Source organism: Macaca fascicularis, chromosome 3, assembly GCF_037993035.2.
Source record: "Macaca fascicularis isolate 582-1 chromosome 3, T2T-MFA8v1.1".
NCBI classification, from domain to species: Eukaryota; Metazoa; Chordata; class Mammalia; order Primates; family Cercopithecidae; genus Macaca; species Macaca fascicularis.
This window is the reverse complement of record NC_088377.1, coordinates 2820195-2846306: the sequence shown is the minus strand read 5'-3', so window position 1 is coordinate 2846306 and position 26112 is coordinate 2820195. Positions and strand designations below refer to the sequence as shown.

The following is a 26112-nucleotide window of genomic DNA, read 5'->3' as shown; positions in this document are numbered from 1 at the left end:
ATGTCTCTTTTCAGACCTTAAAGATGTCAGGCTCTCAGTTAATCTCTCCTAGGCCCGGAAAGTCCTAGAAGGGGCAGTCCTGGCTGCACTCATGGAGATTCTCTACAGGTGCTAATTTCCCTGAGAAAGGATGGCTCTGGGGGGCCATTTCAAAATATGTCAAAGAAATATACTTTGAGGCAAAATATTCTAATTTCCTTCAGAGTCTGGCAATGCTATACCAGAGTCAGGCTGGAATTTGGTGTCTTATTGCCACACAGAGTGTGTTCCATCCGTCTTAGGATCCCGATTTTCATGTCAGGGCCGGCCAGCTGTGCCTCACCTCTGAAAGGGAAGGTTGTGGCTGTAAATGGCTGTAAAGGTCTGGCTGTTCGCCGCTTAAAAAGAAGCCGCGATGACAAGGGTGGGGTGTGGCAGAAAGAGAGTGAGCTGCTGGGCGTGGTGGCTCACACCTGTAATCCCAACACTTTGGGAGGCCAAGGCGGGTGGATCACGAGGTCAGGAGACCGAAACCATCCTGACTAACACGGTGAAACCCCATCTTTACTAAAAATACAAAAAATTAGCCAGGCGTGGTGGCGGGTGCCTGTAGTCCCAGCTACTCAGGAGGCTGAGGCAGGAGAATGATGTGAACCTAGGAGGCAGAGCGTGCAGTGAGCCAAGATCACGTCACTGCACTCCAGCTGGGGTGACAGAGCGAGACTCTGCCTCAAAAAAAAAAAAAAAGAAAAGAAAAGAAAAAAGAAAGAGAGTGAGTTTTATTCTCCGTGCTAGCAAGGAGGAGATTGACCGGAACTCTTTCCAAAAATGGCCACTCTTCAATTTGTAAAGGGAAGCATAGAGGGGGTCTGGAATGCAGGAGAGGCAGGGGCTAGGAGGTGCCAGGTGACCTGCTCTGATGGCTTCTCTTGCGTTATTGTTCCATCTGTTACACGAGGCAGCTGGTCAGACGTGAGCAGGGCAGGAGAGGGCCCTCCCAACCAGGAATGTCAGGCGACCATCAGGGTTGGTCGGGTGGCGGTTAACTGTCTCTCTAAAATAATAATTGGTCACAGCCAACGCCAGGGAAAGGCAGTCTCCCAACAGACAAAAAAATCCTGAAACTGGTGATCAGCAGCTTCCCCATAAGACCTCCGGCACTGGGTGAGTGGGCTCAAGCATGTGGATTAAAAGGCAAAACTGTGGAGTGTAACTGGCCTATGGCCTCCTAGGGACATTGACAGGTAAGGGAACAACGCCTCAGGTGAGCAGGTGCACAGCTCCAGTAAACACACAGCGCATGCTCCTCCCGAGTGCTGGCAGCCGCCGCACGTGTGGACAGCCCAGCCCAAGGGAAGAATCAGGGGAGAAAGCATGTCAGACCCCGGACGCGTGCCAACGTATACACCCAAGTCGAAGGTCAAACCACACACTTGTCCTTCAAGTCACCCGCTCGGCCCCCTTCCAAGTGTCCTTTCCTTCCTTCCATTCCTGCTCTGAAGCTTTTTAATAAATGTCACTCCTGCTCTAAAACTTGCTCAGTCTCTCCTTCTGCCTTCTGCTCCTTGGTCGAATGAATTCTTTCTTCTGAGGAGACAAGAGCTGCGGTTGCCGCAGACCTGCACGGATTTGCCACCGATCACACACTTCAGTGCCGTGTCACTTGGATAACTTCCACCACAAACACATCTGGGGAAGGGGCCGCGCCATCGCAGGTCGCCCCCAGATTACAAATCAATCGCAGTCAATCTTGCAGTGAATCTTTAGCCAGGAGTGAGCTCCGGCCTCAAAGTAACCCGCCTGCTGGGGAGGGAATTCCGGAGGTGCCTAGTTTGTGCCAGGATCTGGCCCCCGAAGCTTCTAAGGAAATAGATGACCAGATAGGTGAGCATGGTGTGCACTTAACCAGCATCCAGATAAACAAATGTGCACAGGGCCCGGGAGCTGCAGGTGGCAGAGGGAGGGCAGTGGGCTGACAGCTCGCTCCCAGGCTGGCTTTCAAGATGAAAGGAAGCACATCTGTAGTTTGCTCAAAGCTACGTCTTGAGACCGGGGAGAAAGGAGGAAAGAAAAGCAGTGTTAAAACGCAGCTCGAGGCTGAGCTGCTAGGGGACATAACGAGGCCTGTGTGGCCACCCGTGAGGTTTTCCAGGCTTCTCTGGGGTGAACATGGCCAAGCGGGGGTCACTTCAGTTGGCTGAGGACTTCGGGTCTTATTTTTGGTTTACACTGGCCTGGGATGGAACCGGGCAGTTCTAACGTGACCTGGGTGTGTACTGGTGGCTTCACTCACCCAGGGCAGGCAGGTGCCTGGAACCGGGACTCAGAAAGTGGCAGGAAGGTGGAGTGAGAAGAGGGGCTATTAGGGGCGTGGCAGGGGCAGGTCAATCACCCCGAGGCTTCGGGAGCTTCCCGGCCTCTGGAAGGGCGGTGTGCTCGCCCTCCCCTGTGCACGGTGTTGATAACAGTGTTATCAGGAGCGGGAGTGTCCACTGAGCTGTGGCTTCGCCATGCCATACGAACACTCACAGGCAGGACTGCTGTCAGGAGGATGGAGGCTGGGCTGGGAGGCTTGTTTTCAAGGCCGCGAGTGTCAAACCCACAAACCACAGAGCAGAACAGACTTGGCCGAGCAGATGAGGAGGGCCTCATCCTCCATCTCCCACCTCCACCCTCTTCCCAACTGAAGTCAGAGGCCGGGAGGTGGGAAGCCCTGTCGGAGGCGGGGAGGTGGGAAGCCCTGTCAGAAGGGGGAGGTGGGAAGCCCTGTCGGAGGCGGGGAGGTGGGAAGCCCTGTCAGAGGTGGGAGGTGGGAAGCCCTGTCAGAGGTGGGAGGTGGGAAGCCCTGTCAGAAGGGGGAGGTGGGAAGCCCTGTCAGAGGTGGGAGGTGGGAAGCCCTGTCAGAGGTGGGAGGTGGGAAGCCCTGTCAGAAGGGGGAGGTGGGAAGCCCTGTCGGAGGTGGGGGGTGGGAAGCCCTGTCAGAAGGGGGAGGTGGGAAGCCCTGTCGGAGGTGGGGGGTGGGAAGCCCTGTCGGAGGTGGGAGGTGGGAAGCCCTGTCAGAAGGGGGAGGTGGGAAGCCCTGTCGGAGGCGGGAGGTGGGAAGCCCTGTCGGAGGTGGGAGGTGGGAAGCCCTGTCAGAAGGGGGAGGTGGGAAGCCCTGTCGGAGGCGGGAGGTGGGAAGCCCTGTCGGAGGCGGGAGGTGGGAAGCCCTGTCAGAAGGGGGAGGTGGGAAGCCCTGTCGGAGGCGGGGAGGTGGGAAGCCCTGTCAGAAGGGGGAGGTGGGAAGCCCTGTCGGAGGCGGGGAGGTGGGAAGCCCTGTCAGAGGTGGGAGGTGGGAAGCCCTGTCAGAGGTGGGAGGTGGGAAGCCCTGTCAGAGGTGGGAGGTGGGAAGCCCTGTCAGAAGGGGGAGGTGGGAAGCCCTGTCGGAGGCGGGAGGTGGGAAGCCCTGTCGGAGGCGGGAGGTGGGAAGCCCTGTCGGAGGCGGGAGGTGGGAAGCCCTGTCAGAAGGGGGAGGTGGGAAGCCCTGTCGGAGGTGGGGGGTGGGAAGCCCTGTCGGAGGTGGGAGGTGGGAAGCCCTGTCAGAAGGGGGAGGTGGGAAGCCCTGTCGGAGGCGGGAGGTGGGAAGCCCTGTCGGAGGTGGGAGGTGGGAAGCCCTGTCAGAAGGGGGAGGTGGGAAGCCCTGTCGGAGGCGGGAGGTGGGAAGCCCTGTCGGAGGCGGGAGGTGGGAAGCCCTGTCGGAGGCGGGAGGTGGGAAGCCCTGTCGGAGGCGGGAGGTGGGAAGCCCTGTCGGAGGCGGGGAGGTGGGAAGCCCTGTCGGAGGCCGGGAGGTGGGAAGCCCTGTCGGAGGCCGGGAGGTGGGAAGCCCTGTCGGAGGCGGGGAGGTGGGAAGCCCTGTCGGAGGTGGGAGGTGGGAAGCCCTGTCGGAGGCCGGGAGGTGGGAAGCCCTGTCAGAAGGGGGAGGTGGGAAGCCCTGTCGGAGGCGGGGAGGTGGGAAGCCCTGTCGGAGGCGGGGAGGTGGGAAGCCCTGTCGGAGGCGGGAGGTGGGAAGCCCTGTCGGAGGCGGGGAGGTGGGAAGCCCTGTCGGAGGCCGGGAGGTGGGAAGCCCTGTCGGAGGCCGGGAGGTGGGAAGCCCTGTCAGAGGCGGGGAGGTGGGAAGCCCTGTCGGAGGTGGGAGGTGGGAAGCCCTGTCGGAGGCCGGGAGGTGGGAAGCCCTGTCAGAAGGGGGAGGTGGGAAGCCCTGTCGGAGGCGGGGAGGTGGGAAGCCCTGTCAGAAGGGGGAGGTGGGAAGCCCTGTCGGAGGCGGGAGGTGGGAAGCCCTGTCGGAGGCGGGGAGGTGGGAAGCCCTGTCAGAAGGGGGAGGTGGGAAGCCCTGTCGGAGGTGGGAGGTGGGAAGCCCTGTCGGAGGCCGGGAGGTGGGAAGCCCTGTCAGAAGGGGGAGGTGGGAAGCCCTGTCGGAGGCGGGAGGTGGGAAGCCCTGTCGGAGGCGGGGAGGTGGGAAGCCCTGTCAGAAGGGGGAGGTGGGAAGCCCTGTCAGAAGGGGGAGGTGGGAAGCCCTGTCGGAGGCGGGGAGGTGGGAAGCCCTGTCAGAAGGGGGAGGTGGGAAGCCCTGTCGGAGGCGGGGAGGTGGGAAGCCCTGTCGGAGGTGGGAGGTGGGAGGTGGGAAGCCCTGTCAGAGGTGGGAGGTGGGAAGCCCTGTCGGAGGCGGGAGGTGGGAAGCCCTGTCAGAAGGGGGAGGTGGGAAGCCCTGTCGGAGGCGGGAGGTGGGAAGCCCTGTCGGAGGCGGGAGGTGGGAAGCCCTGTCGGAGGCGGGAGGTGGGAAGCCCTGTCGGAGGCGGGAGGTGGGAAGCCCTGTCGGAGGCGGGAGGTGGGAAGCCCTGTCGGAGGCGGGAGGTGGGAAGCCCTGTCGGAGGCGGGAGGTGGGAAGCCCTGTCGGAGGCGGGAGGTGGGAAGCCCTGTCAGAAGGGGGAGGTGGGAAGCCCTGTCGGAGGCGGGGAGGTGGGAAGCCCTGTCGGAGGCGGGGAGGTGGGAAGCCCTGTCGGAGGCGGGGAGGTGGGAAGCCCTGTCGGAGGCGGGGAGGTGGGAAGCCCTGTCGGAGGCGGGGAGGTGGGAAGCCCTGTCGGAGGCCGGGAGGTGGGAAGCCCTGTCGGAGGCCGGGAGGTGGGAAGCCCTGTCGGAGGCCGGGAGGTGGGAAGCCCTGTCAGAAGGGGGAGGTGGGAAGCCCTGTCGGAGGCGGGGAGGTGGGAAGCCCTGTCAGAAGGGGGAGGTGGGAAGCCCTGTCGGAGGCGGGGAGGTGGGAAGCCCTGTCGGAGGCGGGGAGGTGGGAAGCCCTGTCGGAGGCGGGGAGGTGGGAAGCCCTGTCAGAAGGGGGAGGTGGGAAGCCCTGTCGGAGGTGGGAGGTGGGAAGCCCTGTCGGAGGCGGAGAGGTGGGAAGCCCTGTCAGAAGGGGGAGGTGGGAAGCCCTGTCGGAGGCGGGGAGGTGGGAAGCCCTGTCGGAGGCGGGGAGGTGGGAAGCCCTGTCGGAGGCGGGGAGGTGGGAAGCCCTGTCAGAAGGGGGAGGTGGGAAGCCCTGTCGGAGGCGGGGAGGTGGGAAGCCCTGTCGGAGGTGGGAGGTGGGAGGTGGGAAGCCCTGTCAGAGGTGGGAGGTGGGAAGCCCTGTCAGAAGGGGGAGGTGGGAAGCCCTGTCGGAGGCGGGGAGGTGGGAAGCCCTGTCGGAGGTGGGAGGTGGGAGGTGGGAAGCCCTGTCGGAGGTGGGAGGTGGGAAGCCCTGTCAGAAGGGGGAGGTGGGAAGCCCTGTCAGAAGGGGGAGGTGGGAAGCCCTGTCGGAGGTGGGGGGGTGGGAAGCCCTGTCAGAGGTGGGAGGTGGGAAGCCCTGTCAGAGGTGGGAGGTGGGAAGCCCTGTCAGAAGGGGGAGGTGGGAAGCCCTGTCGGAGGCGGGGGGGTGGGAAGCCCTGTCGGAGGTGGGAGGTGGGAAGCCCTGTCGGAGGTGGGAGGTGGGAAGCCCTGTCAGAAGGGGGATGTGGGAAGCCCTGTCGGAGGCGGGGGGGTGAGAAGCCCTGTCAGAAAGGGGAGGTGAGAAGCCCTGTCGGAGGCGGGGAGGTGGGAAGCCCTGTCGGAGGTGGGAGGTGGGAAGCCCTGTCGGAGGCGGGGAGGTGGGAAGCCCTGTCAGAAAGGGGAGGTGGGAAGCCCTATCGGAGGTGGGAGGTGAGAAGCCCTGTCGGAGGCGGGGAGGTGGGAAGCCCTGTCGGAGGTGGGAGGTGGGAAGCCCTGTCCGAGGCGGGAGGTGGGAAGCCCTGTCAGAGGCCGGGCGGGGTGGGGGAGGTGAGAAGCCCTGTCAGAGGCGGGGGGGTGGGAAGGCCTGGGCCAGACAGATGATCCAAAGCCCTTGATTTTAGGTACCATCTCTTCAGTGTTTCTTGGCTGAGTAAACCAACCCAATCTCTTTTTTATAAAGTGAGACCAGAGGTTGGCCTGAGAGTGGAGAGGAGTGAGGAATCTAGCTGTTCTAGGGCCCCCGGCTGTTCAGAATCCATTGCAAACCATTGGAAAGCAGGTTTGTGTATTTATTTAACTGCATCTTGTGGCTGGCCATTGTCTCTGTCTAAGCTGTCACCCAGCCCGGCTGCCTCCCCTGGGTCCCCACCTGACCTGCACACGTGCTGAGGACGAAAGCCTGTGTCCCCGACATGCATGGGAGAGCAGTGTCTTCCCAGGCCCTAGAGTGCCCGGCTGTGTGGGCAGCCCCAGGACATAGTCCTCTAAAGAACCTCATTGAGGGTCGGGGGTTGGAGGGGGCAGGGAGGGTGGGGCTCCAGGGTCTACTCCCAACCTTACAGCTTTTACCTCCAGAATCCCCAGGGTTCTGTCAGGAGGGTCCCTGAATGGCTTACAACAAAAACTTTGCCTATCCCTTTACCATTTGGGATGGTGCAGAACACCATCCCAAAATCAAGCAATGTGGATTCCAAGTTTTGCCTTAGGCCACACGGGATGGGGTTGCCCCCGGCTGGCAGACAGGACCTTTATCCCCATTGCCACAGGAGGATTCCCCTCTGTGGCCTCCCCACCGGCTGTGCCCTAAAATGGGTGCTATGTGCACAGCCCAGCAGCGGAGTCCAGGAGAGACTCCAGCAGGCAGGGGGCTGCTGACCCAGGAGCACATTTCAGCATCTGGAAACTCCTCCCACTGCAGCTGCAGGGGAAGCGCCTGGAAGAGAAGGAAAAGAAAGAGGAGGAGGAGGAAAAGGAGGAAGAGGAGGAGGGTCATGCCCACGCTCATGGCAAGCACCACCCTGGAGCTTTCTGTCTTGGTCCAAGCACATCTACCCGCCCTTCCTCACTGCATTCTCCCAGGGGCCCCTGGCCGCACACAGGCACTACCTGCATTTGCATAGAGGGACTGGGCCCTTGGTGGAGGGCCTGGCCTGCCCCATCTTGGGTCCTGGCCCAGTGCTGTGGCTGCCAACCTGCCCTCAGAGCTTCACGGGAACCGAGGGCCCAGGCTCTGAGCGGAGTCCGGGTGGGCCGGGGCAGCCCCTGCCAGAGAGGCTCCTTCCTGACGCGGCCCCGCAGGAGGAGAAAGTGTCAGTTCCTCTTTCAGGCCCTGTAGACAGGTGTCCAGGTAGACAGGAAGTTCCGGGGGTGATTTTAGCTCTAAGTCTGTTGCTTTTCTCCCAGCAGGCTGGCTTTACTGTGGTTGTCCCTGTGGCCGTTGGCTGACGTTGCTGAAATTCCAGGCCTCCAGAGTGTCCACACAACCACGGCGGGGAAAGCCTGTTGCAGACCAGCCACCACACCCTGCGGCTCAGGACCAAGCTCCTAAAGCCCAGAGGCCTGCCCTGGGAGCAGTCCTCAGCCAGGACTCGCTCCTGAGAAGAATGAGAGGGGAAGCGCCTCCAGGCCAGGATGCCAGCTAGCAGCGCCCTCCAGTAACGTCCTGGAGGAAGCATCTCATTCGTGCCAAACTCACTAATTCTAATTCGTCATCATGATTCTTCACAATGAAGAAAAACTCCAAGCCAGTGCCTTCCTGGGGCATGGCAGGCCTCCCTCTGGCCTGAGCGGGCAGCTGTGCCCAGACCTGGGCTCTTCCAAAGGCGCGTGACGGTCCTGCACACAGCTGGGTTGTGCTTGAGGCTTCATTTACAGTGGAGGCGGAGGGGTTCCTGGGGTTCCCCCATCATCGATCATTTCATCGTGGATACTCTCATCATCCCTAACTTCATCGTTGATACTTTTTTTTTTTTTGAGATGGAGTCTCGCTCTGTCGCCCAGGCTAGAGTGCAGTGGCTCGATCTCAGCTCACTGCAACCTCCGCCTCCTGGGTTCAAGTGATTCTCCTGCCTCAGCCTCCTGAGTAGCTGGAATTACAGGCATGCACCAGCACATCTGGCTAATTTTGTACTTTTAGTAGAGACGGGGTTTCTCCGTGTTGGTCAGGCTGATCTCGAACTCCTGACCTCAGGTGATCTGCCCACCTCAGCCTCCCAAAGTTGGTCAGAGTTTGAAACGAGCCTGACATGGTGAAACATGGTGAAACATGGTGTAACCATGTTGAACATGGTGAAACCCTGTCTCTACTAAAAATACAAAAATTAGCCGGGCGTGGTGGTGCACACCTGTAATCCCAGCTACTCGGGAGGCTGAGGCAGGAGAATTGCTTGAGCCCAGGAGGCGGAGGTTGCAGTGAGCAGAGATTGCGCTCCAGCCTGGGTGACGGAGCGAGACTGGCTCAGAAAAATAAAATAATAACATCTCTTGCCTTTGGAGTCGGGCATGAAATCTTCATCCGTGAATTTTCCACCGGGGCAAGGCGGGCCACTGACCACCCTCAGCCTGGATGGATGCTGGCCCCCTGAGGGTCACCAAGCTTTGCCAGTGCTCCCTGGCCTGTGTGGGGCCTGGCTGAGGGCGAGGGTGACAGGAGTGCACTGTGTCTGGGGCTGAGCAGGACTTGCAGTGCCTGGGCCCTTTGAGCCTGGTGACTCCTGAGTCTGACGCCATCACCTGTGTGGGCCGACGCCAGCACCTTCCATGTTGTGCCCCTGTGTTTGCTGCTGGTCTCCAGGAGTGGCCGCTTCTCCATCAAAGAAGACTCCAGTCTTCAAGCCCATGGCTTCCCCCAGACCCCAGCCCGGCCAGAGAACAAAGGCTCCATTTCCCCTCCCTTGCAGCTGCGGTGGTTGCCACCACATGGAAGGCCCAGAGGAAGGAGGTCTGGAGTGGCCTGGAGTTGCGGCCTCCCCAGGCTACGGCCAGGACCGCCAGGAGGAAGACCCTTGCAGGCTCTAAGGTTAACACCGCCAAACCAAGTCCTGCTCCTGACAGGTTGGGTCAGGATGAGGAGGAGCGGTGGTGTCATGCGTGGGCACCTGAGGTCCCTGGCTGCTACAGCACAGAGAGGCCCCCACAGAAGGACGCCGCAGGTGCTGGAGCTCGCCCCCTGCATGGACAGCTGGAGTCTGGGCAGGGATGTAGGAGCAAAGCTGCAGGCCCGGCCCATCATGGAAACTCAGACCGGCAAGGCATGGAAGGACGTCACCAAGTCCATGTGGGGGATCCTGGGGACAGCATGGGGAGTGGGAGGGGGGACAGTGGGGAGGAGGGAGAGCTGGGGGAGCCTGGGGACAGGATGGGGAGTTGCCGGGGGGAGGGGTAAGGTGGAGGGAGGGCAGTGCAGGGAGGACAGTGGAAGAGGGAGGCAGTGGTGACAGTGGAGAGGGAAGACAGTGGGGAGGTAGAAGGGAGGAGGGTAGGACAATCCAGCCCCCATTGGCAGGGGCAGCTGGGGAGAGCAGGCCCTGCCTTTGTGTGCCCCAGGGCCTGGGCCTGCCTGGTTAAGAGTCCGCACACTCCCAGAACTGGAGCTTCTCAATGTGGCTCTTGCAAGGTGAGCCCACACTCCGCTGGGGGCAACGCAGGGGACCCCGTGGTCCTCCCCAGGAAAAGTGTGCTTTGCCCTGCCACAGAATTTGTGGCAGAAGGCCCCTCCCTTGAGCTCAGGCCGCACCTCTGGCCACTGAAGACAAGGAGATGCAGAGAGGTCTCTGGAGTCTTACCCCCCAACCTCGCACCCCTACAGCAGGGGCAGGGCTTGGCAGCCTTCTTCGAGGCGCCCAGGCCTGGACAGCTATTCCAAAGCCACAGCTGCCCTCCCCAGGGTAGGTCCCTTGGTCTTAGGAGTGTCCAAGCTGCAGAGCCCAGTAGACAGAACCTGGTTCCAGTGCCTCACTTTACAGTAGGGGAAACTGAGGCACTTGTGCTGGCTCAGGGGCCAGCAGGCAGCCGTTTCCCTTCTGTCTCCTGCCCTAGGGATGGACCGCCCCATCTGCCAGCCTTGACTGGAGCCTCCCTGGTGGCTGTTTACTGCACACCTACTACGTGCAGGGTGGTGCAGCTGGCGAGAGTCCCCTCTCCTCTTCCACAGACCGGCAAGGTTCCCGAGCCCTGTGGCAGGCAGGACTTTTGGCTGGAGGTGGATGTGCAGGGCAGGGTCTCTGAGGGGAGACCTCGGACTGTGGACTTGCGGGTCGACGCTTCTCTGTGTTGGGGCCTCCTGTGTCTGGTAGGATGTTGAACAGCATCTGGGGCTTCCACCCACTGAAGCCAGGAACAGCCCCTAGCTGTGACAACCCAAAATGCCTCCAGACCTGGCCTCATGCCCCTCGTGGGGGGACAGAACAGCCTGGTGAGGGCAGGGCCCCCCGAGCAGGTGTGGCACCTGTTCCTGCTCAGACCACAGACAGCTGAGCTGGCGGTGCCCAAGACTCCCTGCACCCACCGAAGCCACAGGACACAGGCACCATTTGCATCTTACTCTCTTAAGTCAGGTTTCTGGAGATGGCTGTCACAACACTGGAATTCAGCCTATCTACAGCACAGGAGAACGAGGAAGCTGATGTCTTGGGCTGAGAGGGGCAGGTGTTACAGGGTGGGTCTTACAAATCCCACCATGCAGGGCTTCTGAGGGGGACTTCGGGGACCAGCAGGGAGGTGAGACTCAGGCACTAACCCGCAGAGGGCATGGCCCTGGACGCGCAGTGGTGACAGCAGCCTCCAAGTGTCCCCTGGGCCCCAGGCATGAGGGGTAGAAGCTTCTGGGGCTCCTGCATCTTTCCTGCCTGTCCCCTGGTGAAGGAAAATCACCTCCAATGGGAAAAGCTGGAGCCAGACTCCCTCTCCCTGCAAGGCTGTCGCCATCCTGCCCGTGAGGTCCCTGGGCCCAGGGCACCTCCCGGGACACCCGAGTGGTGATGCACCACCCTCAGTCCTGGGGCTTAGGACCTCTGGGTGCCCCCGCAGCTCTGTCCTGGAGTCACTTCACAGTCACCGCAAATGGGCACCACACCCCGCTTTCCAACGCCCCAAATTTCCACACCCAAGCAGCTCCTTGTCCCTGCCAGTCAATGCCCGGTGATGACAACTGTACTTTTACAAACACCACACATCTTCTAATGCTTTCATGTTAAAAGCAGGAGTGGATTCACTTAAAGGCCCAGGTAGGGACTTTTTTCGTAGAAAACCAATTTCTCGTGACAAGTACTAGAACCTCATTGTAACCATGAGCCCTCACTCCTCATTTTGTTGTAGTCTGGGTCTGAGAAGTGCAGGCCTCACACAGCTGTCAGTTTCAAGTGACCAGGGCTGTAACAGGTCCTGGCTGACCCCAGGAATGTCAGGGACTCTGGGAAGGAAGGAGGAGGGGCGTTTGCCCATAGCCCCGGGGTAGACACGTGTCCCCAGGGCCAGGCCAGGCCATCTACTCCATCTCCCTGGGGCAAGTGCACCCTGGGTCACCTGGTAGTGTCCTTTCCAGCCCTCCTGGAGACAGTCAGCAGCTGATTCATTCCAGGCACTAGCACGGTGCTGGGGCATGTCAGGACCCAGGGCCACACCCCTCAGCAGTGGGCCACCCTGTCTCCTGCGCCCTTGGGACTGTTGAGCTCCGAGGAGCCTGGTGCTGGGGTCGGAGGTCTTCATCGGGACCCTGGGGACCCTCATGGTTGAGTGGGGTGGGGCTGCTGAGGGCAGCGGAGGATGGGGGAGCCACCCCTCACTTTGGGGATCACTGCTGTGGTGACAAGGGGGACCGTGGTCACCAGGTGATGCCCTCTCAACTTCTGCTCAGGACTCTGGGGATCGTGTTGCCAGGCCTGCACCTACTGGACATGGGCATCTCCAGCCCTGCTGGGCTGTGCCCAGGGCTGTGTCTTTCTCACTGCAGAGCCAAGAGCCCTGGCAGCCTCTACAGCTGGCCAAACACGGCCCTGGCACAGCCTTTCTTCTGGCAAACTCCACCAGCGCCTCTTCCAAAGGCGGCTCAGCTTTTCACCAGAACAGCCGAGGGCCACTGTTCCTCCCGGGGAATGTGGCAGAGGACAACGAAGCCCAGTGGGGCCTTCCAGAGGCTCCTTGGTGTGGACGGCTGCCTACACTTGTGGACACGCACATGTGTGGGTCCTGTGGCCTCCAGGCAGGAGGTAGGTTGGGAGCATCCAGGGCAGAAGAGCTCCTGGGACCGTGCCTCCTGCAAACAGCCTCGCGCGACCCCAGCAGCACAGAGGCCGCCCTGGAAGAGTGGACACCCAGAGTCTTCTTCTGAAGCCAACCACCCTTCAGTCTCAGGGCCCCGCATCCCACGGGAAGACCCACAGTAGGTCTGGGGTACTGGGAAGAGCCTGGCGTTGAATCTCGCATGCTCCGGGTGGAAAGAGCCCATCACCAGTACCTTCCTGTGAGTGACTGGCAGTGACAGTGGGGATTTGCCTTTGGTGTGGATGACGATTTTGAAAGGGCCTCATTCCAGGATCACAGACAACGCCAGCAGTTTCTCCCTGGGATCCAGCAGTGGTCCTTCTGGGGGTGGCCCCAAGTGCTCCCCTGCAGTCTGGGAGGCACCTGTGCGAGTCCATTCTCAAGCTGCCACCTGGCCTCTCATGGTGGCGTCTCACGGAAGCCCTGTCCACGCTCTGGGCGGTGAGCTCCGGTCAAACATGGCCTTGGAAGGGAAGTGAAGAGAGAGGAACATGAAGCACCCCTTTCCATTCTGCAGGCAGACGTCGGTTTTCTCAGGACTCAGCTTGGTGGAAACAAAGGGTTTAGAGCTTCGGAAACAGCCACCTGCACAAGGCACTTCGACTGGCTCTGGTAGGAACAGGCTGGCCGTGTTTTCAGCAAGCTGTGTTCCTGTGTCATCTGGACGGGCTGACCTGGCCTTGGAAGTGAGTTTCTGCAGTCAGCCATCCGCTTGCCGGGGTCCACAGGTGACACCACAGCGTGGTGGCTGTGCACACCCTGAGCCCACTGTCCCCAGGGAACCCCTGCTCATGGATGGCAAACAGGGCTCAGAGGGGATCCTGGTCCATGGCGGGGAGCCCAGCTGGCCTGCCTGCGAAGCCAAACGCCCCTTGCAGTCAGAGGCACCTGCCAGGTAGGTGACTGTGTGTGGACATTTTTCCCAAATTGGACAGGAATCCACATCTGTGTTGCTCCTGGGACTGAGGGGCACACCTCCACCAGGAGACAGGGAGCCGCCCGAGAGCTGCAGGAGTGGCTGCTGCAGAGAGAAGCCGGCAGTGCCTGGACCTGCTCCGGACATCCTGGTAGGGGTGGGCGCAAGTGCCTGGACCCCCTCTGAACACCCCGTGGGGGCTGGGTACTAGTGCCTGGACCTGCTCTGAACATCCCGTGGGGGTGGGCGCCAGTGCCTGGACCTGCTCTGAACATCCCGTGGGGGTGGGCGCCAGTGCCTGGACCTGCTCTGAACATCCCGTGGGGGTGGGCGCCAGTGCCTGGACCTGCTCTGGACACCCCGGTGGGGGCTGGGCACCAGTGCCTGGACCTGCTCTGGACACCCCGGTGGGGGTTGGGCGCCGGGGAACACAGGGGTCCAGCACTCGTCTCTCTGCTTCTGTGTGTGTTGGGAAAATCCCATTGCAGTGTGAGAAAGTACACACCAGGATGCCATCCCATGCCAAGGGGAGGCTGCAGGAAATGCCGTGCGTGCCATCGAGGGCTTCACTGCGTCTCCGGGAGCAACAGTTGTGCAAGGCAAAGGACTTTTGCCTTTTGAAAGTTTTTTGACAATCTGAAAGACAGCTGCCAGCCAAGCCTCCCTCAGGCACCCCAGAACCTGCTGCTTCCTATGGCAAACTCACCAGCGAGCTCTGGCTCCGGCCTCACAGCCCAGACACCTGGGGGACAAACGAAAATGGTCAGGGCAGCAGCGGTGGGGGTGTCCCTAAAGCTCCTGGTGCTCCTGAGCTCTCAGTAGCCCCCTAAACGCCCTGCTTGGAAGTCTCCCCGAGGCTCCCAACTCCAGGCGGGGAAAGCACTCATAGAGGAGGGGCTCCCCAGGCCGCACGGCTTTTGAGGACGATCCTCTTAAAGGAGTAAGTGCCTGGGAAGCACTTAAAATGCTTCGACCTGGCTCTGGGGCACCTCTGTGGCCTGGCCAGCCAGCAGTGGCATCACGGCCATGGAAGATGTTTCTGGGATGACTGAGATTGGCCACAAATGGGAGAGCCAGGGGCAGCCCACAGGAGCTGCCCCTACTCTGTGGCCACTGTGCCTGCACCCCACTGACTGCCATCCTTGGGGGGTCTGGGACGAGTCCCCCCATCCCCGTCATCAGGACCATCACCGCAGCCAACGTTTGGGGCTTCCTGTGCTACTGCGTTCTGCTGCTGTGTCTTACGTGGCTGAAACACAGACCTCCGGGCTCTGTCGCGGAGCTGGTCGGAGTCACAGACCCACAGCGCGGGTGTGCTTGAGGCAGCCTCAGCGGCTTCCCCGGAAATGGCCACCGCCCGGCCTCTACATGCAGAAGCCGCCCTCCCCGCCCAACCTGCAGGGCAGACTCCACAGCGCCCTTCGGGCTTGGCAGTGTCAGGAACGTCAGAGATGCTGGGTTTCAAAACCACTTCGTGGGAGAGCTCGGGTTGCTAAGGCTCATGAGTGCTGATGCTACCACAACAGTTTCAAGCTAAATCAGTATCAGTGAGGGAAGTTAAAGCAGGCAAACGTTCACACCAACAGAACGAACATTAACATCCACAATATGGGGCTGTCTCTACCCACCTGCATAGCTGCGGCGGAGCCATCGGTCCCTGCACACCCAGCCTATGGCCACCGCCACGGCCACAAGCAGGCACAGGACAGCCAGGACGCTCCACGTGACCTCGGTCTTCTCGCGGGTACTGACTGGATTCTCTGTGATCTTGTCTCTCTCTCCGATGCTGTTTCCTATAAGAAAGAGGTAAATAACCCGACTTAAAGGATATTAGAGGAAAGGGGTCTTTTTTTTCATCCTTGAGTAGAAAGTATTGCAGGGAAGTATTTATTCCAGAGAACTTTCCTGACATTCTTTTGAGGTTTTAAAAACACCAGGCTGATGAGAGGAGGGTTTTCTCCTGCAGAGGGGCTTCATTTCCTGCAGGGATCTTGTTCCTCCCGTCCTACGTGGGAGAGGCGATAACCCCAACCACAGCCAGGGGACCACAGGGCTGGGTGTGACGGGAAGCACAGGTTCTTACTGGATTTTTAAAAATCAAGGTGAGGCCAGGCACAGTGGCTCACGCCTTGTAATCCCAGCACTTTGGGAGACCAAGGCGGGCGGATCACCTGAGGTCAGGAGTTTGAGACACGCCTGGCCAACATGGAAAAACCCCATCTCTACTAAAAATACAAAATTAGCCAGGCGTGGTGGCGCATGCCTGTAGTCCCAGCTACTCTGGAGGCTGAGGCAGGGGAATCGCTTGAACCCGGGAGGTGGAGGTTGCCATGAGCCAAGATCGGGCCACTGCACTCTAGCCTGGGCGATAAGAGCGAAACTCCACCTCAAAAAAAAAAAAAAGAAAGAAAGAAAAAATCAAGGTGAAAGTCACATAACATAAAATTAACCATTTCATTTTATTTATCTAGGTTTTGAGACAGGATCTTGCTCTGTTGCCCAGGCTGAAGTGCAGTGGTGTGATCATAAGTCACTGCAGCCTCAACCTCCTGGGCTCAGTCAGTCCTCCCACCTCGGCCTCCCAAGTAGCTAGGACTACAGGCGTGCACCACCAGGCCTGGCTAATTTTTTTTTTTTTTTTTTTCTGTAGAGGTGAGTTCTCACTATATTGCCCTGGTTGGTCTCAGGGCTCAAGTGATCCTCTTGCCTCAGTCTCCTAAGTAGCTGTAACTACAAGTGTGCACCACCGTGCCCAGCCAAAATGAGCCACTTTAGGCTTTTTTTTTTAGACAGAGTCTTGCTCTGTCGCCCAGTCTGAAGTGCAGTGGCGCGGTCTTGGCCCACTGCAGCCTCCGCCTCCCAGGTTCCAGCGATTTTCCTGTCTCAGCCCCCCGGGTAGCTGGGATTACAGGCACATGCCACCACATCTGGCTAATTTTTGTATTTTTATTAGAGACAGGGTTTCGCCATGCTGTCTAGGCTGGTCTCAAACTCCTGACCTCAGATGGTCCACCCACCTCAGCCTCCCAAAGTGCTGGGATTAAGTGTGAGCTACCGCGCCCGGCCCAAAATGAACCATTTTAAAGTGAACAATTCAGGGCGCCAGTCCAGGCCGGGCGTGGTAGCTCAAGCCTGTAATCCCGGCACTTTGGGAGGCCGAGACGGGCGGATCATGAGGTCAGGAGATCAAGACCATCCTGGCTAACACGGTGAAACCCCGTCTCTACTAAAAAATACAAAAAAAACTAGCCGGGCGAGGTGGCGGGCGCCTGTAGTCCCAGCTACTCGGGAGGCTGAGGCAGGAGAATGGCGTGAACCCGGGAGGCGGAGCTTGCAGTGAGCTGAGATCCGGCCACTGCACTCCAGCCCAGGCAACAGAGCAAGATTCCGTCTCAAAAACAAAAACAAAAACAGGGTGCCAGTGCAATCGTAACCGCTACCTAATTCCAGAACCTGTAACCCTCGAAAGGAAACCGTGTCCATGAGCAGTCACTCCTGCCTCTTTCCCGTCCTCTGCTATCCTTCTGGGCAGTTCATCGGCGAGAATGTCCATTTCACGGACACGTGAGCCCCTGTGCCAGCAGCAAGAAGGACCAGATCCAAATGAGGGGGTCCCGGAACAGCCGGGGCCTCTAATTTTCCTCTTAAATTTTTTTTTTCATTTAGTGCTTTATAGCACTCCCTTAAAATTTCACTTTTAAAACTCTAGTTTGGGTGTGGGGGCTCACACCTGTAATCCCAGCACTTTGAGAGGCTTAGGCAGGAGCCTCGCTCGTGTCCAGCAGTTTGAATCCAGCCTGGGCAACAGAGTGAGGCCCCATCGCTACAAATAATCCAACATCAGCCAGGCGCGGTGGCCCGTGCCTGTAGTCCCAGATACCCAGGAGGCTGAGGCAGGAGAATTGCTGTCCTCCTGCCCCTGGAAGCCTCTAGTTTGCTTTCTGTCTCGGTGGCTCACCCTATTCTGGACACTTTGCATAAACAGAGTCCCACAGGCTTGTCCTCAGGTGTCTGGCTCTGTCACTCGCATAATGGCCTTGAGGTTCTCCACGCCGCAGCGTGCACCAGGACAGCTGCTTCCTTCCTTTTTCAGGCTAATTCTCCCCTGCATGCACGGATCACTTTTGGTGCATCGGTCCACCCACGAGGGACACTTGGGTGGTTCCTGCCTTCTGGCTGCCATGAACATTCACGGACAAGCATTTGTTTGAGTCCTTGTTTTGCATCCTCTTAGCGATAACCCTAGGAGAGAACTGCTGGGTCCTACAGTGTTTCCATGCTTAGCTTTTCGAGGAACTGCCACACCGTTCCCTACGGCAGCTGCACCCTTCTGCTCTTCCACCGTGATGCACAAAGGCACCAATGCCTCTGGTCTCTATGTGCAATGACTTTGCCCCTCCGAGAGCCATCCGCACTGGCCAACAAGCAGCAGCATCCCCCGGGAGCGTGTTCTGAATGCCTGGCACGTCTCCAAACACACCTGGAGAAACCACCTGGACGGTGCTCAACCTTGAACCTCCGAAGCTTTTAGACACTGTCCTGATGCCAGGTGCCAGCCCAGAGCTTCAGGTCCAATGTGCCTGGGCATGGGGGTTTTCATAGGCTGCCCAGATGACCCCACTGTGTAGCCAGGGTTGAGACGACGGCCCTGGGAGAACCTTCTGCTGCCACCTGGGCTGTTCTGCAGGGAGTGTGCTGGCTGGAAGGCAGCGATCAGAGGCCACTTTGGGAGCAGCCCCTCATCCTGCTGCACGCAGCTCACAGACTCTGAATGTTGAATCACAAGGGCTGAGCCCTGATTTCAAGGAGAACGTCTGGCTCTGCGGGATCCTGGCGGCCAGGCTGGGCTTCGAGGGTGTGCACCTGTGCAGGCTTCTGGGGTTGAGTTCAGAAAGGCCGGCAGGAGGTGCAATGCTTGTGGTCACTGTCTGGAATTCTTAATGCTTCCAAAACAAGGAGCCCTGCATTCTTGCTCTGTGCGGGACCACACGGTGAGTCCTGCTGGCAGCCGCTTTCCTGTAGCCAGCAGGACCCCAGGACCCCTCCTCGATCATCTCCTGCCTCCACCTTCTGCCTCTCATCCTGACACAGGAGATGGGGACACAAATGGGGAGGTCCTGTGGCCTCTAGGAAGGAGTCCCCGCAGAGGAACCCCTTCCAGAGGGCACCCTTTCCCCAGGGAGGGGCTGGGCCAGCAGTCATGCCCAGTGGGATTCCCGTGTGTGGGGGCTTCAGTCTTCTCAGGGGACACATGCCCAAGAGGCAGGGAGCTTGAGGGGGGCTGCACAGGTGTGGGCTTCCGTCCTGGGCTGCGGCTGCCTAGTCCTGCGGCTTCTGAAGTGTTCCCCAGCCTCAGAGTTCAGCCCTCATCTGTAAAGTAGGTTTAACAAAACTGACTCCAGGTGAAGAAAATGGAGCAATGTGCTCCGGGCACGGCGCCCATTCCTGTTCCCGGAGACGGCGGCGGTTCTCACTGTGTGGTGTGTGCCTCCTGCCTCCTCTCCCTTCCAACCACCTTTCGGGTGCTGAGCCAGGTCGAAGGGACGTTTCGTCTCCTGCCTCAGAGGCTCTCCGAAGCCAGCCCTGGCCCCACTGTCTTGGGCTGGGCTCGGCTCAGCACGCAGGCACCGGGACCTTACCTGTTTGGCTGCCGACCGTCAGGTTCTGCCGCAGAAGCACGTTCTCTATGCAGCAACCGATGTTCAAGCTGGGGGTCCGCGCGATCCTCAGCACACTGACCACGTCGTACAAGCCCCGCGTGTTCAAGAAGACAGTGTCATTCTGCAGAGCCTGGTCCAGCAGGCTGTTGTCCGTCTTGTTGATCCAGTACACGTTGGGCCTGGGGTAGCCGTTTATGGATGTACACGTGAAGGTGAGCTCATCCTGGGAGGGGTTGTGGGGGGTGCTGACCACAGGCACGCTGAAGTTTGCTGCAGGGGAGGGAAACAGGTCGTGAGAAATGCCAGGCCCTGCTGGTCAAGAAACAGAGGGTACACAGTGCCAAGGCTGGGTCAGAGGGTAGGCGGCCCATTGTGCCCCAACATGGATGACAGGCCAGGACCAGGGCTGTGGTCTGAGCAGCAGGCTTGGCCCAGTCCTGCCCAAGAGTCATCCCCCAAGCCAGTCCCAGTAGCCAGGGACCGCTGAGCCTGGCAGGCAGTGACTGGCACCCACAGACCCCCCACTCCATGGCCGCTGGCTGTGCCAGGACCCCCTCATTTGCATCTGGTCTTTCTTGCTGCTGACACAAGGGCTCGCAGTCCATCTGAAATGGACACGGCTGTTCTCCCTGATGAACTGCCCAGAGCTCCTTGGTTGCCTCTAATTTTTCTCTTAAATTCCGTTCTCATTTAGTGCTTTATAGCACTCCCTTCAAATTTCACTTTTAAAACTCTAGTTTGGGCGTGGTGGCTCATGTTTGTAATCCCAGCACTTTAGGAGGGTGAGGCAGGAGGATCACTTGTGTCCAGGAATTTGAGACCAGCCTGGGCAACATAGTGAGACCCCATTTCTACAAATAATCGAAAATTAGCCAGGCGAGGTAGCATGTGCCTGTAGTCCCAGATACTCAGGAGGCTGAGGCAGGAGAATTGCTTGAGCTCAGGAAGTCAAGGCTGCAGCATGATTGTGCTACTGCACTCCAGCCTGGGCAACAGTGAGACCCTGTCTCAGAAAACAAACTAACTGGCCAGGCGCGGTGGTTCAGGTCTGTAATCCCAGCACTGTGGGAGGCCAAGGCGGGCAGATCACGAGACCAGGAGTTTGAGACCAGCTTGGCCAACATGGTGAAACCCTGTCTCTACTAAAAATACAAAAATTAGCTGGGTGTGGTGGCGGTGCCTGTAGTCCCAGCTACTCAGGAGGCTGTGGAGGAGAATTGCTTGAACCCAGGAGGCGGAGGTTGCGGTGAGCCAAGATCGCGCCACTGCACTCCAGCCTGGGTGACAGAGCGAGACTCCGTCTCTAAATGAATAAATAAATAAATAAAAACAAAAACTAACTCAAAAGAGGCAAAGACAGCCAGGGTAGGAGCTCTTCCGGGAAACCAAGCAGCCGCAGGTCACGCACTAAGGATTTTTCAGCTGTTTAGCTTCCCTCGAAGTTAGACAGAAGCCTGATAACACAGAGGAGAATTTTCTTCACTGGAAGAAACAGTGAATGAGCCAGGGAGGGAGTTTCATGAATACTTTTCCACGATGCAAGGCTGGGATGGACCCAGCTCTCTCCGCCTCGATGGTCCTACCTGCCACATGCAGTGTGACCACAACGCTCAGCACCTCCTGGAATCCTAGGGATTGGCTCAATACCAGGCAGTGAAACTTCTGCTCATCCTGGGGGGTGACGTTGAACAAGCGCAGGGAGAAGTCGCCCCGCTGCATGCCGGCCGGTGACATCAGGGCCCGGTTCCGGTAGTGGCTGTCCACGTTGTCCAAGGAGCTGTTCTGCGGGATGTGGTAAGTCACCACGGTTTTCGACTCGCTGGTTTGCCAGTATACGTAAACGTCATTTAAATCAAAACGGCTTCCTTCGGGGCACGCGCAGCTGAGCTCCACGTCGCTGCCCACCATCGCTCTGACTTCCTTCTCCTGAGTATCTGCAATGACCCAACAGGTGTAAAATCTGTTTTTTGAGGCTGATGCCCAGGCCATGAAGCTACTCTATGGGGCAGGCTTTGGGTTTCAAGCCTCAAACACCAACTGTGGCTCAGAATTTATTAACAAGGCACATGTAGGAATGCAGTCAAACTTGAAAAATGCGGACATTTCATGGTGAGGTCCATGTCAGCCTTTGGCTTTGATGACACACTCCCGTTATGTAAGGAGCTGCCTTGGGGAGCAGCGGCTGGATGCGGCCCGGCCGCTCAGTGTTATTTGTGTTACTCAGCACAATTTTTACTACTTCTTGGGAGTCTATAATTAATGTAAAATAAAAAGCTCTTTAAAAATCAGGCATTTAAGGGAAAACAATTTCTCAGCAATTACATTATCATGCTGCTCATTCTTGCATCAGGAAAGGTCTCATAAATGTAACAGACAGGGTGGCTTTACTGTTTGTGCAACCGCGTAAATGCCTGTGGGAAAATCTTTTTTTTTGAGACGGAATTTTGCTCTTGTTGCCCAGGCTGGAGTGCAATGGCACGATTTTGGCTCACTTCAACCCCCGACTCTGGGGTTCAAGCGATTCTCCTGCCTCAGCCTCCCAAGTAGCTGGGATTACAGGTGCCCGCCACCACGCCCAGCTAATTTTTTGTATTTTTAGTAGAGATGGGGCTTCACTACGTTGGCCAGGCTGGTCTCGAACTCCTGACCTCAGGCAATCCACCTGCCTCGGCCTCCCAAGGTGCTGGGATTATAGGAATGAGCCACTGCGCCCAGCACCTGCAGGGAAATCTGTGTGTGTCCCCTGCCCCCAAAGCCCTCTGGGCTGGAAGGCCCGGCAAGGTTTCGGGTTTGTGCTGCGGTGCCTTGTCCCTATTCCTGGCTCTTCCAGAGGCTGGTGGCCCTTAGGGCTCAGCAGGGCTGCTGCCTGGGACACGGAGACCAGGGGACCCAGGAAGCTCTGGCTCAGAGGAACTGCATTCTGCCCGCAACAAACACAAAATCAAAAAATAACTCCGGAGTTTGCAGAAGTGTTTCTCTTTAAGGAAACGCTTCTATCCTGTGCAGCAACCTAGGTTTAGGGCCCACCTTTCTCCAAAGGGCCACTTGAGAAGCAAGAAGGAGCCTGGTGAGGCTGCTCCCAGCGCCCTGTAGCCGGCAGTCCACACAGTCGGACAGCCTATCTCTGAGCTGGGCGTTCACACCCATGGCAAAGCACCCCCTGAACTTACCGGCTCGAAGGCTGCTGAAGAGCAGGAGGAGCAGTCCAGGACTGGAAAAAACAACCAGAAAGGCAGGTGAGGCGGGGCCGCTGGTGAGTTACCTACATCTTCCAAACAGGAGCAAGCTGGTTCCCACGGGCAGGAGGCGGTTACGCCCATCACAGAAATGTGAAGGCAGAGCCAGGAGCCTGCCTGCCTCTGCTCACCATGGGAATTCAGGGTCTGGGGCCAGGACCACCACCCCTCGGCTGAAGGCAGAGCCAGGAGCCTGCCTGCCTCTGCGCTCCATGGGAATTCAGGGTCCAGGGCCGGGACCACCACCCCACGGCTGAAGGCAGAGCCAGGAGCCTGCCTGCCTCTGCGCTCCATGGGAATTCAGGGTCCAGGGCCAGGACCACCATTCCCCTGCCCAGCACAGCAAGTCTGAGGGGCTGGCGGCCTCTCGCCACTCTCTAGTTCTTGTGGTAACAAATCCCCGGAAACACAGTGATGCCGGCGTGAGGATGAAGGGGAGCGAGGGACGCCACCGAGACTGGTCTAACCTTCCTGGGGACAGATGCCAAGAAATTATAGGAAATCAGAGAGAGAGAAAAAAAAAGGCTTTCAGGGCACATATAGCAGGAGCGTCACTTAAAATGCTGGGGAGACTAAGAACATCGGGCATGCCTGTGACAGGGTCCGGTGAGTGACGGGACAGCCCTGTGGGGAATGCGGATCATTTTGAAACCAAACCTGAGCTCCTCCTGTTTCAGATCCTGCTGCGGCTGGTGCCCCTGCCTTGGGCAGCAAATTCCCCTTAAGACTCCAATGCTCCTGGCCATCTTGGGTCTGGGAGCCTTTGCACCGTGCACACCATAGGCTCACCACCTCCACCTGCCAGCCCCCAGGATGCCTTCCCCAGGTGGAGGCCCTTAGTGGTTGGGTTCACTTTGGTAGCCTGCTTACCCCAGCCCCCAAAACCATCAGTTTCTGTGGCCAGTTCCCCACAAAGTGGGAGTCCCCGGAGCAGGGATATCTCCTTCTCTGATGTCCCTGCACCTCCAAGTCTGGGAGACGCTCATGCCTCTTCTCTGTGGCCTCTGCCTGGGAAATCTTGGGGGCTTTGTAAGCCAAAGGCTGGTCTTGTGGGAACCTCCCAGTGGGCTGTCCCTGAGCCCTGGAGCCACAGAAACCCCTGCCCCACCCACAATGACCGTCATCTGAGTCCGCATGGAGGTGTGCCTGTGCCAAGTGAGCACACATGCACCAAAGCCAGCCGCAGGTCACCAGGGGCTCTTGAAGCCTGCAGGTGGCCCTTCCTCTCTCTCCCACTCCTCCTGTGGGGGCCACCATTCTGGCTTGCAAGATGGCTGTGATGGCCTCCAGCAAGCCCCCTGAATCCACCTGGACCTCCCTGCCTCCAACCTCAGCCCCTTCAGTCATCTCCCCAGAGCCACCATCTAAACAACAGCTGTGAGAAACCCTCTGTGCCCCCATTTGTCTCCCACAGGGCCTACGTTCATCACCTGCGCACAAGGCCCATCCTGTCTATGGAGGCCTCCTCAGGACACCTGGGGGCTTCCTGGGCCGGGGTGTGCCTGCTCCAGGCTCCTTCTGGCTTGTCCCCTCCCTGGGTGCCGCCTACCCAGCGGCCTCTGTGTCCTCTCCTTGGACCCTCAGCACCCCTGCATCTAACCTACCCCCCACCCCGAGTTTTCATCAAGACCCAGCACAGACAGGGTAGCCTACTTGAAGGTGTGGGTGGCGGAGGGCTAAGACATTTGGGAGGGTTATGACATTCCGGGGCTTTTAAATTCTTTATCTCTAGGGCAGGATCATAACTGCATACATTTCTAACGGTGAGGGGTACTGCGGAGTGTGACACCAGTGTGGCTAGCTCTGGGCTGTACGGGAGGCATCCCTGAGGTCAGGGGCCTCACAGGTTCACCCAGGGGAGCACGGGCTGCAGACCCTACAACGTGGGTTGCCAAGAGCATATTTTCGCAAAAATTCAGGAGGAAGCTGTCACTCCTGGTTCAGGCAGCCCTGCTTTCCTCAGTGCAGATCGGCTGCCGGGCTGCGGGGAATCCCACGTGTGTGGGGGAGGGCGTGTCGCCAGACCGTGGGTACCGGCAGGCCTTGGAGAGAGCTCGGCCGGTCACCTCCCTCCTTCTCCCTTCTAAGAAATCAGCGGTGCCAGGGAGTGGAAGGGGCAGCGCCCGTACCCAGGCGTGCAGGGTGCGCCCGCCTTCCCTCCCTCGTTTCAGCGTTCGCGGTCCCCCTTCCCTGGCAGGGACCCCGCCCCCAAGACCGCCCCCGCACGGCTGCGCGTCCTGCAGTGGACGCCGGTGCCGGGCCCCGCCGCCCGCTGCCGTCCACGCCCCGCCGGCAGCCCCGGCGCCTCCGCCGCCCGCTCCTCGGACCCGCACTGCCGGCCCGGCGCCTCCAGGCGAGCCCCGCAGGCCCCGCGTCCGAGCCCAGCTGGGGACGCGCGGGCCGAGCCACCCCGCCCCTGACCGCGGTGCCTCCGCTCCTTCCCCGGCTCACCTGCCCAGCCGCATGGTGCGGGCGGAGACCTCTGGCCGCGGAGACCTCGGGGCGCAGAGAACTTGGGCCGCGGGAGACCTCGGAGAGGAGCAACCTCGGGGCGCGGGAGATCGGCTTTAACTGCGCTCCCGCCGCGCCCGAGACTCTGAGCGCCCAGCGCGCGGCGGGCGGGAGGCAGCCGTGTCCCCGCCCCGTCCCCGCCCCGCCCCCGGCCTGGTTCCTCTGGCGATCGAGACCGCCCCGGGACGCAGGAGGAGGGGCGCGGCGGCGCCGGAAAGTTCAGCTCTGCCCAGGCGAGTGTGCCTGTGGGCCGGAGGAGGGACAGAGGCAGGTCGGCCTGTCTGCCTGGACGCGGACCTGGGCGCCGTAGGTGCCCCGGGAAGCGCAGGGTTGCGGGGTACCCGGGAGGAAGGTGGCCAGGGGTGCTGCGGGGGCCGGTGGAGGGGAGGGGACCGTGGGAGGCAAGGGCCGTTCCCCGCGCGGCGCAGAATGCGCGGGTCCTGCGGCCCTCCCGAAGGAGGAGTCTGGGGACCCAGGCTCCCACGCTGGGAGAGCGCCGGGCCCCTGGCCTGCTCCGCTCGGATGATCTCCAGGACTTAGGCGAGTGAGCTCAGCGACTGCTGAGGAATGAATGATTGAAGGAATGAATGCATGAATGGAAGGAGGGAGGGAAAGTGGGCGGGCTCTACCCTCTCGGCCAGCCCTAGCCCTCCCTGACCTGGCCTAGCTCCCCTAGCCTTCGAGGGGTCTGAAGGGCGCTGGCGCAGCCTATTTGCCTAATACTGGCTCTGAGGAGTCCCCGCCGAGAAACCGATGCAGCCTTGCGGCCCAGGGCTGGTCAGCCTTGGCAGTGGCGTCTGACCTAGAGTCTGGGGCAGCTGGTCTGGGAAAGGCTGCGCCACGCAACCGAGGGTTGGACCCAGGGCCTCTGCTCCCTTCCCACCGCGCCCAGCCCACCCCGCCCTCCCTCCCTGATCCCCGCAAGCCAGGTGGGGCCCAGAGGGGACGTCACTCCCTTTCTGCAGAGGCAGCCCCGGAAGGGCCTGGATGAGGCTGCTGGACAGGTCAGCGGGGCACCCTCCTCCCGGAGCCCACGCTTCTGGTCTGAGGCTCGGATCCCCACTGCCTCCTGCGCGCGGAGGAGGCGAGAAGCGCCCGGAGACTGGGGCCACAGACGGCACCCCGCAGGCTGCCATTCCTTCAACCAAGATGTAGAGAACGCCGTGGACAAAAGCTTTAAAAAAATTCTGAAACCTCTGCCCGTGGAAGTCAATATTTTTGCGGAGCAGAGAGCCCAGGCACAAAATAAGAAGGCGGAAGAGACGGACTGGGGGGGTAG

At 59.8% G+C, this 26112-nt stretch overlaps 1 protein-coding gene and 2 long non-coding RNA genes across 10 annotated transcripts; 2 read left to right on the top strand and 1 right to left on the bottom strand.

Moving 5' to 3' along the window:
* Window positions 1-1868: 1868 nt before the first annotated feature.
* Window positions 1869-24920, bottom strand: ICOSLG (inducible T cell costimulator ligand). Of its 6 annotated transcripts, none has more exons than XM_065541325.2 (7): window positions 24774-24920; window positions 22257-22297; window positions 20670-21020; window positions 19066-19356; window positions 15055-15219; window positions 14133-14168; window positions 1886-2021 (listed from the first exon to the last, which is right to left on the bottom strand). In XM_065541325.2, exons 1-7 carry the CDS (start codon window positions 24785-24787, stop codon window positions 1978-1980), a joined length of 942 nt encoding a protein of 313 aa, XP_065397397.1. In that variant the 5' UTR covers window positions 24788-24920; the 3' UTR covers window positions 1886-1977. The 6 variants fall into 6 exon arrangements, with proteins under 6 accessions (XP_065397399.1, XP_065397397.1, XP_005548618.2 ...); XM_005548561.4 differs by lacking the exon at window positions 1886-2021 and adding an exon at window positions 10778-13189; XM_005548562.4 differs by lacking the exon at window positions 1886-2021 and adding an exon at window positions 10778-12973.
* Window positions 2499-8264, top strand: LOC141409787 (uncharacterized). 2 transcript variants are annotated; one of them, XR_012431943.1, is made up of 3 exons: window positions 2499-2682; window positions 6431-6529; window positions 7654-8264. It is a non-coding gene; the product is annotated as an uncharacterized lncRNA (long non-coding RNA). The 2 variants fall into 2 exon arrangements; XR_012431944.1 differs by having other exon boundaries at window positions 6372-6529.
* A 100-nt stretch (window positions 24921-25020) lies between the features above and the next one.
* On the top strand, window positions 25021-26030 carry LOC141409786 (uncharacterized). Of its 2 annotated transcripts, none has more exons than XR_012431941.1 (2): window positions 25021-25139; window positions 25799-26030. It is a non-coding gene; the product is annotated as an uncharacterized lncRNA (long non-coding RNA). The 2 variants fall into 2 exon arrangements; XR_012431942.1 differs by having other exon boundaries at window positions 25021-25373.
* The last annotated feature ends 82 nt before the right edge of the window (window positions 26031-26112 follow it).